Source organism: Vipera ursinii (assembly GCF_947247035.1).
Source record: "Vipera ursinii genome assembly, chromosome: 9".
NCBI lineage: Eukaryota > Metazoa > Chordata > Lepidosauria > Squamata > Viperidae > Vipera > Vipera ursinii.
In genome coordinates, this window is record NC_139523.1 from 24328588 (window position 1) to 24345681 (window position 17094).

At 48.9% G+C, this 17094-nt stretch overlaps 1 protein-coding gene across 1 annotated transcript in view; it reads left to right on the plus strand.

Annotated features, from left to right (window-relative positions):
- NPAS1 (neuronal PAS domain protein 1) overlaps positions 1–17094 on the plus strand; it is a gene marked incomplete at its 3' end in the record, with an annotated part of 37704 nt that overhangs the window by 3325 nt on the left and 17285 nt on the right. Inside the window, exons 2-4 of the mRNA XM_083370153.1 lie at positions 2931–3097; positions 3895–4133; positions 13793–13866. Of these exons, the coding sequence (XP_083226279.1) occupies positions 3003–3097; positions 3895–4133; positions 13793–13866 (408 nt within the window). The 5' untranslated portion in view covers positions 2931–3002. The remainder of the gene's footprint in view (positions 1–2930; positions 3098–3894; positions 4134–13792; positions 13867–17094) is intronic.

A 17094-nucleotide genomic window follows, 5' to 3' on the forward strand; every position in this document is an offset into this window, starting at 1 on the left:
AGTTAGGAACTTCCAAAGAGCAACTTGGTTGGTCAGACCCAGGCTAGTTCCTTCCGTTGGGATCCCTGCTTTTCACAGGGAGAAGAACTTGCCTCCGGGTTTTTAAGAAGGGATTGGGCAACCATTTGTCTGAAATGGCTATAGGCTTCCTGCCTGAGCAGGGGGTTGGACTAGAAGACCTCTAAGGCCCCTTCCAACTCTGTTATTCTAGGAATTACTAGGAAGAGGGAGAGAAGTGGGCCTTCCTAGCTCACTTTAGTGCATTTAACCGTTGACGGACGCAAACGTGTCCCTTTGGGGAAATTGGCTTCCTTGCCACCCTCACAGCTCGGCAGGCTACAAGCTCTGTTTGTGAATTTCACGGCAACGATTGCAGTTTGCTAGTTGAAGGGAAGGTTTCTGGATTACTCACCTGATTTGTCCTGCAAAGCCTGTCATGAGCAGTGAATTGGTATTCCAGACTTCGGGAGCTTTTGTGTTTCCAGATTCAGGATTACAGCTAGTCCTTGATTTTATGACGTCTCCATCACTTAGCGAAAGGCTTGTTAAATGAGTCACAGCTGATCTTACAACTTTTTTTTTTTGGGCCACAATTTTTAAGCAGATCCCTGCAGTTGTTAAATGGACCGTGCGGTCATTAAGCGAATCTGACTTCCCGCGTTGAGTTTGCTTGTCGGAAGCCCACTGTGAAAGTCGCAAAATGGCGATCGCTTGGCCCCTGGGACCCCCCTAAGCATCAGAAATGCAAGCCAGGGTGCCTGCCTGCCTGCCACGCGCATGAAGTTTGATTCATTTAAGGGAGGGGATGCTGCGACGGTCGTAATTGTGAGGACGGTCACTTGTAAGTCACTTTTTATCAACTTCAAACAGCCACTAAATGAATGATTTGTAGGTCAAGGACTACAGTGGTCTTGCTCGAAGCTATGTTTTATAGTATGAGGTCTTTGAAAGCTAGGAAGCCGAGTTAAGACTGGTCAAGATCTGTTTGTCCTTATTGATTTTCTAGAAGGGAACTTGGGCTGACACCATCAAGAGCCCTAGAAGACCCCTAGACTTCGACTCCCAGAATTCCCCAGCCAGCTCCATTAAATCGTGGAAAAGAGAGAGAAAAAGCTGGAGAAATTTAATCATCTGTCTTTCTTGCTAGCAGCTGGTGATTTTGAGGGACATGCAGAATAACAGAGTCGGAAGGGGCCTTAGAGGTCTTCTAGTCCAACCCCCTGCTCAAGCAGGAGACCCTATGCCATTTCAGACAAACGGCAAAAGGGCCAGGGTTGGTCTTGAGTGCAAAACACTTGAAAAGCAAGATGCTGATTCCTCCGTGCCGTTTTCCCGAAAGACGGCAGGTGCAACAGGAACCGATTCCTCGGTTTGCGGCTGGTGAGAGGCAAAAGGGACTGTTGCTCTCCAGCTCTCTGATGGGGGGAAATTCAGGGGGTGTATTGTTATTATTTTTAAAGGAAGGCTGATTAGCCATCATCGTCCTTTTAATGGATTGCTGATTTGTTTCCACCTGTTCCTAGTTCTAAAATCTTTACTCCAGGGTCTTTTTGAGATAATTGGGAGAAGCAAGGCAAGGAAACGGGTAATTAAGCAATTTAAGAATGCCCCCGACTGTTATCAGAAAATATTTTCTTTTGTGCCCCCCCAAAGGGTAATAATCAATGCAGCAAGACAAAAACATCTTCTAAACGCCTGACTCCCCCCCCTTCTCCATTCTCGGCTTGGAGCAAATGGTTTGTTTCATAGAATGATTCAGCCTTGGAAACGCAATTGGAGGCTACAAGCATAAGGACTAGAAACTTGAGGGCTTCCTTTGATCAGGAGCTCAAAACCCCTGCATGCTGGCTGGGGAATTCTGGGAGTTGAAGTCCAGACCTCTTAAAATTTCCTGCCTGAGCAGGGGGTTGGACTAGAAGACCTCCAAGGTCCCCTCCAACTCTATATGATGATGATGATGATGATGATGACTAAGAAATGCTGGATTAATATAATTAACTTGCTGTGTTGATGTAGCTACTGTTCTCTCATTCTGTAAACCGGAGTAAGCTGGATTACAATACAGGTAGTCCTCGATTTACGACTTTTCATTAGCAACTGTTCAAAGTTACGACGACACCGGAAGAAGTGACTTACGACTGGTCCTCGTATTTGCAACTGTCAGAGCATCCCCACAGTCACGTGTTCAAAAGTTGGGCATATATTTACGACGGTCGCAGCAGAGTCACACGATCCCCATTTGCGATCTTCCAGCTGCCTTCTCAGAAGCAAAGTCGTTGGGGAAAGCCAGATTCACTTAGTGACCACCTGATTCACTTAACAACTGGCACAGTTCACTTCACAACCATGGCAAAAAAAAAGTCACGTAATCAAGCATGGCTCACTTAATGACTGCCCGATCGTGGTCATACGTTGAGGACTGCCACAAATGCTAACCTCCATTAAAGGGGTTCGTGGAAACGATGAATGAGAATCTGGAGGGAGAGGAAAAATACAGGGAGTCCTCAGTTTACGACCATAATTGAGCCCAAAATTTCTGCTGTTAAGTAAGGCATTGGTTAAGTGAGTTTCTACCCATTTTACAAACTTCCTTGCCACACTTGTTAAGTGAATCCCTGCAGTTGATAAGTTACTAATCCGATCGTTAAGTGAATCTGGCTTCCCCGATTGACTCTGCTTAGTCAGAAGGTCGCAAAAGGGGGACCATGTGTCCTTGGGACACAGCAGCGGTCATAAATAACAAGTCAGCATCTGGATTTTGATCACGTGTCCATGGGATGCTGTAAAGATTGTAACTCTGGAAACCAGTCCTAAGTCCCGTCTTTCAGTGCCGTCGTAACTTTGAACAAACTGTTGTAAGTCGAGGACTGCCTATGTTACGAAGAGAAAGAGACCTGACAGGGATTTCCCCCCACCCCTTTGTCTTTCAGAAGGCCGTGTCCGTAAGGGGCATTGGGGGATTCGGGTGTCCGGTGCCAGGCGGAGGGTCCCCCCCGGGCGCGATGGCCTCCCTCTACGGCAGCGAGGGGGTCAAGTGCTTCAGCGTGGAGTGGGACTTCCTCCAGGGCCTGCTGGTCAAGAACCAGTCGGTGCCCTGGTAAGTTGGCATCTGGTGGGCGCCGGGCTGGGAGGCAGGGCCTGCTCCGATGAGTGGCAGCTTCCCTTTTGTCGAGGGTCCCCTCTCTGAGCCTACCTCGAAGGGCTCTTTGGAAGGTTGCAGGGAGGCCAGGACCCCCCTTGCGGGCACGGACCCCTCTGGGGAAGGACGGAGGTTGGGGAGGGGCTGTGATAGCTCAGAAAGGAAGGGGGAGATAAACGGGGGGAGGTTGGACCGGAACTGGAGCCCTCTCTGGGGTCTCTAGCTTGATGCAGGGGGGGGCACCGCCAAATCTGTATTGGGGGGTGCAGGTTAAGCCTGGGTAACACAGGCATAGATCACAAGCCGTGGCTCTCTCTAGGGACGAGGCCAGTTGGAGGCCCCCTGTTTGTGTACCCCAGATGGGCGTTAAAGGTGGCACGGGGGGGGTAGGAAAAAGAGCCCCCGACCCTCCAATCTTTCCAGTTGTTGAGGGAGCGGTTTTGGTCAGATGTTCAGTGAACAAGTGGACAGATTTATGATGCCCGTGTTTAAATTCCTGGGTCTGGACTCTAAGGCCTGGTACCTGCCTAGATAGTCTTGGACTACAGCTGCCATCATCCTGGAGAGTGCTGGCTGGGGTGCATGGGAATTGGAGGACTCCCATCCTCCCTCAGCTCAACCCATTTTCCTTGATGCCTGTCTCCCTCTTTTCCTTCTTTCCTTCCTTCCTTCCTTCCTTCCTTCCTTCCTTACTTCCTCCCTCCCTCCCTCCCTCCCTCCCTCCCTCCCTCCCTCCCTCCCTTCCTTCCTCCCAGCCTGCAGGCTCTACGGAAGGAAAAATCCCGCAACGCAGCTCGCTCCCGCCGAGGCAAGGAGAATTTTGAGTTCTACGAACTGGCCAAGCTGTTGCCCCTGCCCGGCGCCATCACCAGCCAGCTGGACAAGGCCTCCATCGTCCGGCTCACCATCACCTACCTGAAGATGCGCCACTTCGCCCTCCATGGCGACCCACCCTGGACCCTGCGGGCAGAGGGCCCGGCCCCGGCAGGCAACGGTGGGTGCCGGGCAGGATGGGAGAGGGGTGGGCACTGACCACGTGGGAGCTTGGATGGGACCCAGTGAAAGCCCAGCCTTTATTGGAAGCAAAATGAAAAAGAGAGCCAGCCATTCTCCCTGAGCCCTAGGAAGGAGGCAATGGCAAACTACTTCTAAACCAAACTTGTCAAGGAAACTTCAGGGGCTCATCCAAGCAGTCTCTGAGAACTGGACACAACTGAACAGAGGAAAGGGACACACACGGGGACACACACACACACACACACACACACACACACACACACACACACACACACACCAAGGGTCGTAGCCTCTTCTAAAAGACCCCCTGCCTTAACCATTCACCACTTCACTCCCCCAGTTTGGTCCATGTTCCTTCCAGGAACGGAGAGATTCATTACCCAACACAGGCAGTCCTTGACTTGCAACCATTTCTGTTGCACAGCGAGATGACCTTCCTTGCCACAGTTGTTAAGTGAATTGCTGCAGTTGTTCAGTTAGCAACACAGTTGTTAACTGAATCCAGCTTCCTCCCCCTTGACTTCGCTTGTCAGAAGGTTGCAAAAGGGGATTACGTGCCCCCCCCCGGACACGGCGACCGTCATAAATATGAGTCGGATGCCAAACATCTGAATTTTGATCACATGACCCTGGGGATGCTGCAACGGTCGTTAAGTGTGAAAAACAGACACAAGTCGCTTTTTTTTGGTACCGTTGTAACTTTGAACGGTCACTAAATGAATTGCCGTTGTCGAGGACCAGCTGTCCAATCTGTTTCTTCCCAATTTGGAAATTATCAGGGAGAGAAATCACAGAAAGGGGAAGACTTGTCGGGACCCTCAGAGACCATCTAGTCCAGCCCCTCTCAGCCCGGCCAGTTGAATGCTCCATTCCAGCACACAGGCAGGACAGCCCACCGCCCCAGACCTGCCTGCCCGCAGCCCCTTACCCAGGCAAAATAGCATTGATTAGCCAGGGAATAAATCGCCATTTAAATAATACCGCTTCAAAATGTGTAATTAAATAAATTAACTGCCGGGGAAGAATATGGCTTGCGGCATTTTCTGATTACTATCATTAGTTCTGGGGTAATTACCAGCCAAATAAAGAGGGTGCTGAGCAATAGGGATAACATCTGCCTATTGTTTTTGGGGGGATGGGCTGGGAGGGGGGAGCCTTCCCTTCATACCCCCCCCACTTTGCAACAGCAGATTCCAGCACTAACGAAGATGGGTCTGGGGGAGGCATTTTGTTCCTCATTTACTCTCTCTTTCCACCCCAGCTCAGGTGGGGGGGAGGCACCCCAAATCTGCAGGGAACTCATCTTCCTCATGGTTGCCTTTGCAAAATGGGGGCTGCAAACAACTTTTTAAAACTGGGGGCAGCTGTGGTCCCCTGCATCTGGGGGTCCAGTGTCCCAATTTAAAAAAGGTTGGGGTCCGAAATGGCTCCGGTATTTTGCCCCTCTCCCTTTGCCTCATAAAAGAGGGGCTTGATCGGGGGGGGGGGAAGATGCCTGCCGCTTCATGTGTTTGCGTTTTTACAATGAGGACTAGAAGCTTGTATGAAAGGGGTCCCGGAGAAAAAGGCTTGGCAGCTCTGACCAGTTAAAAGGAAATACGTCAGGCAGGATGACTTGTTATCATAAGATGTGGTGGGCAGAGGTTTTTCGAGAAGAATTTTGGGAGACGTCAGGTGCTGCTTATCCACCATTATGCCACTATTCCAAGAATGCTTTTCTATAATATTTCACAATAATGTCCTAGCTCAGTCAGCATATGCTGGTGGTCTTTCTTTCTTTCTTTCTTTCTTTCTTTCTTTCTTTCTTTCTTTCTTTCTTTCTTTCTTTCTTTCTTTCTTTCTTTCTTTCTTTCTTTCTTCTTTCTTTCCTGGAACCAAAGCATCATCATTTTATATCTTGCATGACTGCAGTCTTCAACTGCCACCTACACACAAACACACACAGACTGCAGAGAGTTATCGGCCAGTGCTCCCCCCCCCTTAATTACCCTCTCTGTCTGGGGAGGGGGGGCAAGGTCCTAATCAATTGCATTAGCAGGATTAGCAGCAGGTTTTTGTTTTGGAGGTTTTTCAATTGCCAACAGTGAGTCTCTTCCTGGGACTTTGTTAGGGGGGGGGAACCCGATTAAGGTCATGCTGATTAATCAGTCACTGCTTTATTAAACCTCTGGAGGGAGACCAATTGCTCAAATTGCCCCTAATTTGACAAGGAAAATGGAGCCTGATTTTTTTTTAATTTCGCTTTTCCCGGAGTCACTTCACGCATGTGGGGGACTCGGCAAGAGAGAAAAGCGAAACCATACGAAATATGGGATGCGTCTGGAGCTGAAATGGACAGTCCTTTTAGGGACCTGGTAAGGGGCCACATGGCAGATCCAGAGGCATTTGCAAGGGCAGTCAGAAAAGTCAAGATGGTGTCCACAGCCATACAATAAAGCCACATCCCTTTGACTTTTTTTAAAAAAAATTCCCCCACATACAAACTCCGAAGAGCTGCATAGTCCAAAATTTGACCAACGTGTCATAAATACATGTCAAAATAATAAAAGCAGGATATAAATAGGTAAATGCATGTACGTAAATAAACAAATGTAAATAAATGCATGGTTGCCAAATGGCCAAATCTTGATCACGTGACCCTGGGGTTGTCGCAACAGTCGTAAATGAAAGGACTAGTCATAAGTCATTTTTTTCAGTCCCGTTGTAACTTTGAATGGTCGCTAAATGAACGGTGGTAAGTTGAGGACCACTTGCATTTGTTAATTACCGAATATCTCACGAAGCAACTGATGGGAAGGGGCAGGGAAGCGAGCACATTTGTTGCACATGCATGTAGATCTGTTTGCGTGTCGAAGCATTTTGAGTCCAATGTGCTTCAGTCTATCCATCCCCACCTTGAAGAGGGTCTTTCAGAGTCATTTCAATCCTGCCTTCTTCCTTTTCAACTTGAAAAAGCCAGAGAAGATTTTGGAGCCCTCTTATAAAGTTGAAAAAGAGGTCCACGTGGGTGTTTTGATCTCCAAATGATTAGGAGCGCAATGGATGTGGCTGGCCCAGTTGAATTTTCAGCGCTGTGTCCTTCTTCTCCCTCTTCTTCATCACTGTGAGAAAAAAGAGGCCGGGACTTTGGGAAAATTGCAGAGAAGAGCAACAAAGATGATTGGGGGGACCGTAAGATAAAAGATGCAAAGAATATTTGCAGGAATTAGGAACGGCTAGTTTACTGAAAAGAAGGACTAGGGGAGACATGATAGCTCCAATATTTGAGGGGCTGCCATAAAGAAAAGGGGGTTCGCCTGTTCTCCAGAGCACCTGAAGTCAAGACAAGAAGCAACCGATGGAAACTTATCGAGGCGAGAAGCAACCTGGAACTAAGGAGGAATTTTCTCCATTTGTTCTCACTGTGAAATGTTCTCATAATGTAGATGTCTATGGAGATTCTCAGTCCTCCAGGTCATCGTTATCCCAAAGATGCTTTTTCAGGAGGCAGCTGGACTTTCTTCTTTTTCTCTGAAGAGCTTTCGCTTCTCCTCCAAGAAGCTTCTTCTGTTCTGACTGGATGGTGCGGATATAAATCCTTCCACTTCCCCGCCATCCAGTCAGAGCTTCTTGGAGGAGAAGCGAAAGATCTTCAAAGAGAAACAAGGAAGTCCAGCTGCCTCCCGAAAAAGCATCTTTGGGACTTCATAACGCAGCTTTCCTCACAAGGCTGGCCCTCCGCCGAGGCCGCCTGAACCTACGGACCCCCTGCAGAGTGGTGGGGTGCTGTTTTCCACCTTTTCTCACCTGGCAGTCCAGGCCACCCCAAGGAGTAAACCACTCTGGGATCTTTTCCTGCAACTCCGCTCACATACCCCCCCCCCCCCGCCCCGGATTTGGGCTGTCGGAAAGAAGGAGGAGAACGTGGGCGGAAAGGGTGACTCGTTCAACTTGGCTCCCATCCAGCCCAGCCACTTAGCCTGATTGATACAGCTTGCTTGGTATGGGCAGGGTGTACGATGTCTCTCGCACCCGGAGCCGGCAGCAGGACACGTCTGGGTGAAGGAAGGCAAGGTGGAACAAGCAGAGGAGGCTGAAGGACCGGCCGGCGGCGCAAAGCTTGGAACAAAACAAACAGCGGTGTAAGGACTGTGTGAAAAGCAGGCTGTTCGTCCATGCCCCGTGGCAGCGATGGCCTGACTGCCAAGCTGGGAGCCCAACATGCCTCGCTGTCCCACATTTCCCTCTTTCTCCTCTCGTTCTCTTCTTTTCCCACCTAGAACTGATGGTGTTACCTAGTTTGGTAATGAAACTCCTGCAAGGAAACCACCCAGCTCAAAGATCACCAAGGACCCCACAGTCAACCTCCTCCTCCTCTTCCTAGCAATGTTGATGTAACTTAGTTGGGTTATGAAATGTCTGCAAGAAAACCACCCAGCTCTAAAGAAACTATTTGCATAACTATAGATGTATCCTGGAAACTGCTAGGGAGGGACCGTTGGACCCTCTTCCCCCTTTCCAGTCATTCCGAGCTCTGCTGCCGCTTTTCCCTCCCGTAAGCAGCCCTTCCCTCCTGGGAATCCAGACCACCTTCCACTACAGTTCCCTGAAAGAGGGTTGCAAGATTTACGGTGAAAGTGACCTCGACTTCTGAGTAGCCAGCAGAGGCCCTATGACCGTGGTGGCGAACCTATGGCACACGTGACACAGGTGGCACGCAGAGCCCTCTCTGTGGGCACGTGCGCCGTTGCCCCAGTCCTAGGCCTTCAGCTGGGTTTTATCAAACCTTTTCGCTTTAGGCCTCCAACACCGTGCGCAAAAAAGCAGAAAGAGGTTCAATCAATCAATTTAAACTTCTCGCGGGGAAAAAAAAGATCTCGCAAAGTTGGAATTGATTGATTGAACTTTTTAGTCCCAGCCAGTCTGCCGTTACCACTGCAGCCACGCCCACCCAATGGGCCACGCCCACCCAATGGGCCACGCCCACCCGGCACCCAATGATACATAAGAGGGTTTTGGATTGCAGTTTGGGCACTTGGTCTCTAAACGGTTCGCCATCACTGCCCTGTGACATCCAAAACGTAGGATCTCTGGGAGGGATGACACGATCCCGCTCTCTACTCCCCATCTCCGTCCCTTTTCCCTTCTCCTGCTTGAGAAGGGGGTTGGACTAGAAGTCCTCCAAGGTCCCTTCCCACCCTGTGATTCCCATACACTCCGCCAACCTTGCTCTTTGGCCTCTCAGCTGCAGCTCATTCCGCTACTGCCTGGCTGGGAAGCGAGGGCTGCAGCTGTGGGCCCATCATCCACGCTGGTGCTGGCGGCTTTATTCTCCCATATAATTACGCGCTTGGGGAAAGAATTTGGTGATTACACCAAGCTAGCCAGATTTTGACGTTAACCCTCTGAATGCTCCTTCCCCTTGGGGTTTGGGGGTGAGGGGCCTGGACCCTCGGTTGGAGTAGGGAGCCCCAGGGTTCAAATGTATCTTTTGCGCAGGGTCCAGCATTTGGCACCTAGACCCTGTCATCTTTCCTGTTTATGTTACTATTTTCAAAATGCACGTTGCTTAATTTTTCTTGCTCTTTATTTATTTATTTTTTATTTTTTATTCCATTTATATCCCGCCCTTCTCCGAAGACTCAGGGCGGCTTACAAGCTTAGCAGTAGCCTTCATTCAATGTATATGCCTGCTTATTAGGGCTTTCACACACACACCCCCAAAAGGCATTATTACAAAGTCAGCTTAATTGCCCCCAACAATCTTGGCCCTTCCTTGACTCCTGGAAGGGAAATAGGTCAGTTTATAGCGGTTACCCCTTTCGTTCATTCGTGGGTTGTCACAGGCAGTCCTCACCACCTCAATCGGGATCAGGATTTCCCTCACTAAGCAAAGCGGTCGCTTGCTAAGTGAGTCACGCCCGAGTTCACAAAACCTTTTCGCCACGGTTGTTAAGTGAATTTGTGGCTGTTAAGTGAATCCAGCTTCCCCCGTTGACTTTGCTTGAGGGAACCTGGCTGGGAAGATTAGAAATGGTGATCAGCTGATCCCAAAGGCTGCAACCGTCATAAATGTGAACCAGCTGCCAAGAGTCCGAATTTTGATCACGTGACCACGGGGATGCTACAGTGGTCATAAGTGTGAAAAATGGTCGTAAGTCCCTTTTTTCAGCACTGTTGTAACTTCAAGCAGTCATTCAAGGAAGGTTTGTAAGTCAAGGACAACCTGAACATGCCCACTATATTCAAATATTTATTTCCAGGTGGGAAAAATACCTCTTAGGAGAACAAACATCCTTCTTCAGTGGAAGATGTTTCCTCATTCTTTGCTTATAATTATTTAAATTTATAGTTGCCAAACTTGTCCACTTTAAGATTTGTGGACTTCAACTCCCAGAATGTCCCAGCTAGCTCTGAATTCTGGGAGATGTAGTCCACACATCATGATTTTTTGCTAGCATACTGGCTGAAGAATTCTGGCAGTTGAAGTCCGCAACTCTTAAAGTGGACAAGTTTGGAGACCCTTGATTTAAAATAAAGCCCACCCACTCTCAGGAGAATCTCCTGTTGCGTTTTGTGTCTTGTTACAATAGGGATCAAAGTTGCATTTTATTGACGGACAAATTCACTTGCTCTGTGTGCCAATCATAAGGGCAGCTGTTGACACCCTCCCCCTCCCACCACCACCACCAGTCCCACATATCTCGATGACATCATGCAGATCTGCAACCTTTTCCAGGTGACGTCATCAGGCGGGGTTGACATTCCTTGGGATTCGTTTCCCCATTTTCCTGCCATTTTGCCTTTTCAGGAACGCCATGGGCTTCTTCAGTTTTGGGGGGGAAAACAGGAAGCGGAAAAAATCCTCTTTTTTTCCAATTTATTTTTCCCTGTCTCTCTTATTTCTCTTTTTTTTCTTTCTTTCTTTCTTTTTTGAAAAAACTGTTTAAAAAGCTGGCAAATTGCAAACTTGAAAAGAGGGTGTGGGGGGGATTAACAATATGCCCCCCCAGCTTCTGCCCCGTTCCCTTCCCCATAATGTGAGCAGCTTTCTAATTCTTGCATTAAATGCTTTTAATTATAGGAGCATTCTGTCTGACCTGTGGGGTTATTTCGAGAGAGGAAAAATGAAGGAATTAAAGAAAATGACAGAGGAAATTGCAGCAATTAGCGGGGCTGGTATTGTTCCCGATTGTCTGTCAAGTGGGTCTCTGTTTGTTAGTTACAAGTAAATTCGTACAGATAACTGTTCTGAAACGGCATCTCCGAAGCTGCCACAGTGATTTAAAAAGACAGAAAGAGAGAGAGAGAGAGAGAGAGAGAAAAGAAGGGAAAAAAGAGGCAAAAATATGATTCTTATTTTTTGTTGTTTTTTTCCCCTTGGAAAACCAGTTGCCCCCAAAACTGGGGCTGCTTCCACCCCATGTCTAAAGCTGCCTAAAGCGAACAAGCTGTCTTTGGGGTTAGCTTCTAGCTACAGGTTGTCCTCGACTTACGACCCCCGTTTCAGCCCAAAACTTCCATTGCTAGGCGAGATTGTTGGGAAGTGAGTTTTGGGAAACTTTTGGGAAGTGAGCCCGATTTTTACACCCTTTCTGGCCACCGTTGTTAAGAGAATCACTGCAATTGTTAAGAGGGAAGCCGTTCCACCGATTCATTGTTTGGACTGTCGGGAAATTCCTCCTTAGTTCTAGGCTGCTTCTCTCCTTGATGAGTTTCCATCCGTTGCTTCTTGTCCTGCTTTCAGGGGCTTTGGAGAATAGGTGAACCCCTTTTTTTCTGGGACAGCCCCTCAAAATATCGCAAGATGCTATCATGTCCCTCCTACTTCTTATCTTTATTAGACCAGACATTCCCAGTTCCCTCAATTATTCATTGTATGGTTTAGCTTCCAGCCCCTTTAATCACAGGAGTGTCCAAGCTTGGCCACTTTAAGACTTGTGGACTTCAACTCCCAGAATTCCCCAGCCAGGGGAATTCTGGGAGTTGAAGTCCACAAGTCTTAAAACAGCCAACTTTTGACACCCCTTCTTTATCATCTTGGCTGCTCTTCTCTGCACTTTTTCCAGAGTCTTAACTTCTTTTCTGTCGTGCGGCGACCAAAGCTAGACGCAGGATTCCAAGTGTGGGCTCAACCACCTAAAAACAAATTACTAATAAATGAATAAGAAACAAAACAGCCCGCAAACTCCTTGGAACTTCTGAACAGTTGTACCATAGAAAAATCGGAGATGCGATCAGGAAAGAGCTCCGGATTCCTCTGTGGATCAAAGAATGCGCCCTGTTTGGCATTCCGCACACGTGTGGGTCCCTTTGAGCCCACCTTCCTTCCCCTGCTTGGCCCCCAGCCAGTTGTGTGGGGGGGGGACGGTGAGGCTGCAGGAAAGGTTAACTCAGGGGCCATGGAGCTTTTCAGCTTGATTGGGGGTCTCGTGAATGCCGGGCTGATAAGTATTCGCCTCTCGTCTGGCAGGAATGCTCAGGACACAATGGCTCGTCCTGTCCTCCCCCCCTTCCTTCCCCCTCCTGCTCTATCCTTGGCTTCCCCCAAATTTAGCACCTTCCTTCGCCTCTGCCCCCCCCCCCCCCCCGTTCTAGGTAGGGGTCCTGGCCAGAGATCCTCCTCCACAGACACCAGCCAAAAGCACTTCTTATTCGTTCCTTGTCTAGATATTCCTGGATCAAATTAACCCACATCTATCTATCATCTCTCTCTCTCTTTCTCTCTCTCTCTCTCTAATCTCTATGTTATCTAATATATCACTATCTATCTTATATATAATCTTTCTTTATCTATCTTCTCTATCTATCTCTGTGTATCTCTATCAATTTATCTGTATATCATCTATATCAATCTTCTCTACCTTATCTGTCTGTCTATCTTATCTATCAATCTATCTATCCTCTCTATGTGTCTGTATATATGTATTGATATGTGTATATCTTTGTGTGTGTGTGTGTGTGTGTGTGTGTTTCTTTATTTCTGTAGCTTAACTGTCCATCTACCTCGGAGAGGAGCCCCAGGGGGTATATTTCAGTTGCAAAAGTTAGAATTTAAGTATGGATAGTCCTCCACCTAACGTTCGTTTAGCGAACGTTTGAAGTTACAATGGCACTGAGGAAAATGACTTAAAAAGTGAGCTTTGTTGACTGGAGAATTCTGGGAGTTGAAGTCTATCCCTCTTAAAGGGGCAGAGGTTGAGAAACCCTTGGTCTAGATCAGGGCTGTCAAACTGCCAGCCCACGGGCCGGACGCATCACATGGAAGCTGTGCCCACCCCATTGCTGGCAATGGCAAAACTCTTCTGATACATTGCGTGACATCATGTGACATGGCGAGTTTGACACGTCTGGTCTAGATCTAGTTCCAGAGCTCATCTGGGTGGGGAATCTAAGGGAATCTGTGATCTATTGTTTTAAGATCGCCCAACTCTGAGCTGAGGTTTGGAATCTGAGGGCTAACTTGAAGAAAAGCAGAGTAGGCATATAAATTGACTGAATGAATGAATGAGTGAGCGAGCAGATATCACAGGAGCATTGATTCCTCCTAGCCAGATCCTGCCCATAGCAAGGGATCTCTCAGGCTTCATGAGCTGACTGGGAGGGTTGCCACTTTGGATCCTCCTTGCTGACCCTGAGATCTTGGTTTCTCTCCAGCTTCTGGTCGGAGAAATATGAACGGGCTGCTGACGGAGCTCTTTGAAAAGCACTTAGGGGGCCACATCCTGCAGGTAAGTAATAATAATAATAAAGTTGGAAGGGACCTTGGAGGTCATCTAGTCCAACCCCCTGCTCAGGGAGGAAACCCTACACCATTTAAGGCAAATGGCTGTCCAGTCTCTTCTTAAAAACTTCCAGGGTTGGAGCATTCACCACTTCTGGAGGCAGGTTGTTCCACTGGTTAGTTGTTCTAACTGTCAGGAAGTTTCTCCTTAGTTCCAGGTTGCTTCTCTCTTTGACTAGTTTCCATCCGTTGCTTCTTGTCCTGCCTTCAGGGGCTTTGGAGAATAGTCCACCTTCTGTCCTCCAGGCTGGGTTCACCAAGGTGCCAGGACAGGTTCCTCTCTCCTTGTCTGAATCCATCCATCCTTCCTTCCTCCCTCCCTCCCTTCCTCTGTCGTAAGTTTGAACCATCTTTAAGCAACCAGTCATAACTTGAGGACTGTGCAAACCTAATAAATAAATAAATCTCCAGTTAACTCTAGTTAGGAATGTGAGTCTCCACACCTCTGCATCTGTGCGCATCAAGGGTACAAATTGTGAAGGCACCACTGGAACACAAAGGCCTTATTTCCTGGTTCCCGCTATTCTCCAACTGAGTTTCCCCCTCCGATGGGCAACTGAGGCTGGCCACTGATCCCTCCAGACCCCCAAGGCCCCCACCACCTCCTCCCTGCAGACCCAGAAATTCTGCCTTCGGGAAATGGCTCTGGGCTCGGCTAGTTCAGCCAGGCTGGGTTTGGGGGGGGAGACCCCTCCCTCCCTTGAAGGGAACTTAATTAGCCCACGGTCGATGAAGGAATGAGAGAGCCAGGAAGGGGTGGCAGGCGAGGGGACCAATTGAGTTAGGGGCTTTGCTCCAGCCTTGGCACAGAGGGAAACCGAGGCCTTAACCTGGTTTGGCAGCTCGGCCAGGTGGGGGGTCCCTTCTGAAATAGATTTCTTCCCTGGCTCCTGTGCTGCCGGCGGCCTCCGCCAGCCCCTTTTCGCAAGCTAATGCAGATTTATTGGGAAGCAATTCGATTTGGCCCTCGGTGTGTGGGAAGACTGGGGAACAGATGGCGGGCAGGAAACTTGTGCTTTCTCTTCCTGCCGAAGGCAGAAGACCCCTCCCCAATTATCACAGAGGTGCTGGAAGCTGCACCCCCGTTTTTCTGTTGGATCCTGGGCTGGGGGGGGAGTTTGCCAGCCCCCTCATTCCCACCCCAGGAAAGGAGAATATTTGTAGCTCAGGGTTGAAATGAGGACCTACAGGCCGTCCTCGACTGAGCTCTAAATTTCTGTTGATAAGTGAAACAATGAAGTGAATTTTGTCTCATTTTACGACCGTTCTTGCTGCAGTTGTTCTGTTAGCCACACGGTCGTTAAGCGAATCTAGCTAGCCCCCTCTTGACTTTGCTTTGCCAGAAGGTCGTAAAAGGGGATCACGTGATCCCGGGACACTGCGACCATCGTAAATACGAGTCAGTTGCCAAGCGGCTGAATTTGGAATCCCGTGACCGCGGGGATGCTGCGACGGTCGTGTGGAAAAACTTAAGTCCCTTTTTTCATTGCCGCTGTCATTTTGAACGGTCAGTAAGCGAACGGCTGCAAGTGGAGGTCTTGCCTATAGTCTAGGCCAGGGGTAGGCAACCTTGGCTCTTTTATGACTTGTGGACTTCAACTCCCAGAATTCCTGAGCCGGCATGGCTCAGCTTGGAAACTTCTCCCTTTCCCCTCAGCATGGCTGGCTCAGGAATTCTGGGAGTTGAAGTCCACAAGTCATCAAAGAGCCAGGGTTGCCTACAAGGGTTTGTTTTTGTGTGGTGAGACGTTGCTTTGGGCTCTCCTGAGTTTTGCTTCCCAGAACCTTCGCTTAAAAAAGGAACCAGGCGCTTCCTGCATAGGTGACGGAAAGAACGTTTACCTGCCAGACTTCAAAAGCCGGTTCAGGGGGACCCTGCCTATCCGGCAGGGCCACGAGGGGAGGTGGGGGGTCCTTCGCTTCGTCACCCGCCGCCCAGCCTCTGCGCAAGGGGAGGATCCCACGCAACAAGTGACGCTGAGGAAGCGCTTTGGCACTTTTGCAGTGGAGCCGTGGAAGAGGAACTGCGGCGAATTAAAGACACCCACAGCTGGGTTAATGTTCAGACGTGTTAATTACTGCTGACAGATAAAATTGCTTCTCTCCCCCCCCGCCCCCCCAGTCATCAAGTATGCTCAGAGGTCATTGCCACAGCAATTAAACGGTTGACACCAGAGGACAGGCATGCCTCCCTGGGCTGTTGGGGAGGGGAGGTGGGAGAAGTGGGTGGGTGGGATCCCCAGGCTTCCCCCCCCTTTTATGAGGAGGGGATTGGGGACGGCCCCTCCGAGATTGACTGGAGATGAGCAAGCAGAAGGAGGTTCGGTCTGGTTAAGGCACCAGGCTACAATGCGGGAGATGGCGAGTTCAAGTCCCACCACAGCCAGGAAAGGGGTGTGTGTGTGATCTTGCGTCAGTCCCTCTCTTACAGCCCAGCCCACCTCACAGGGTTGTTGTGGTGGGGAAAATAGGTGGAGGAAGGTGTGTTGGGTATGTTTGCTGCCCTGGGTTATCTGTAAAAAGAATAAAAGAAATGAGAGAGAGAGAGAGAGAGATGAAAGAGATGATAGAGACAGATAGTTGATAGAGATAAATAGATGATAGATATACAGATATAGATAGATGATAAAGATGATAAAGAGAGAGATAGATGATATAGATGATAGATAGATAGATAGATAGATAGATAGATAGATAGATAGATAGATAGATAGATAGATAGACAGACAGAGAGAGACAGACACAGACAGACAGACAGACAGACACAGACAGATGGACAGAGAAAAATTAATTTCATTGCATTAAAGGTCCCCTGCAAAATTATTTTCCCAACCAAGTGACTGGTAGGGGAAAAAAACCTCCTTCCATCTCTCTGAAGATTTGAACTCAGATCCCAGGGCCATTCATTAACAGCGCCTTCCAGCTCTGTGCACAGCCGTCCTGGTTTGCGGACTCCGCTTGTGCAAGGACGGAGGTGCCCTTATTGGTGACCCTTCAGAGCCAAGACTCTCTTTTGTGCCAGGAGGGGTTTGTCTCCAAAGTTGGAAAAACTTTGGGGTCTGAGTTCAGGATGTTCATCTTTCCTGCTTTGGGGCTGATTTTGTAACTTCCCCAAAGTACCTTGAAAAGAGGGATTGGGGGGGGGGCTTTGCCTTTGGAGGGCCATGGCTCTGCT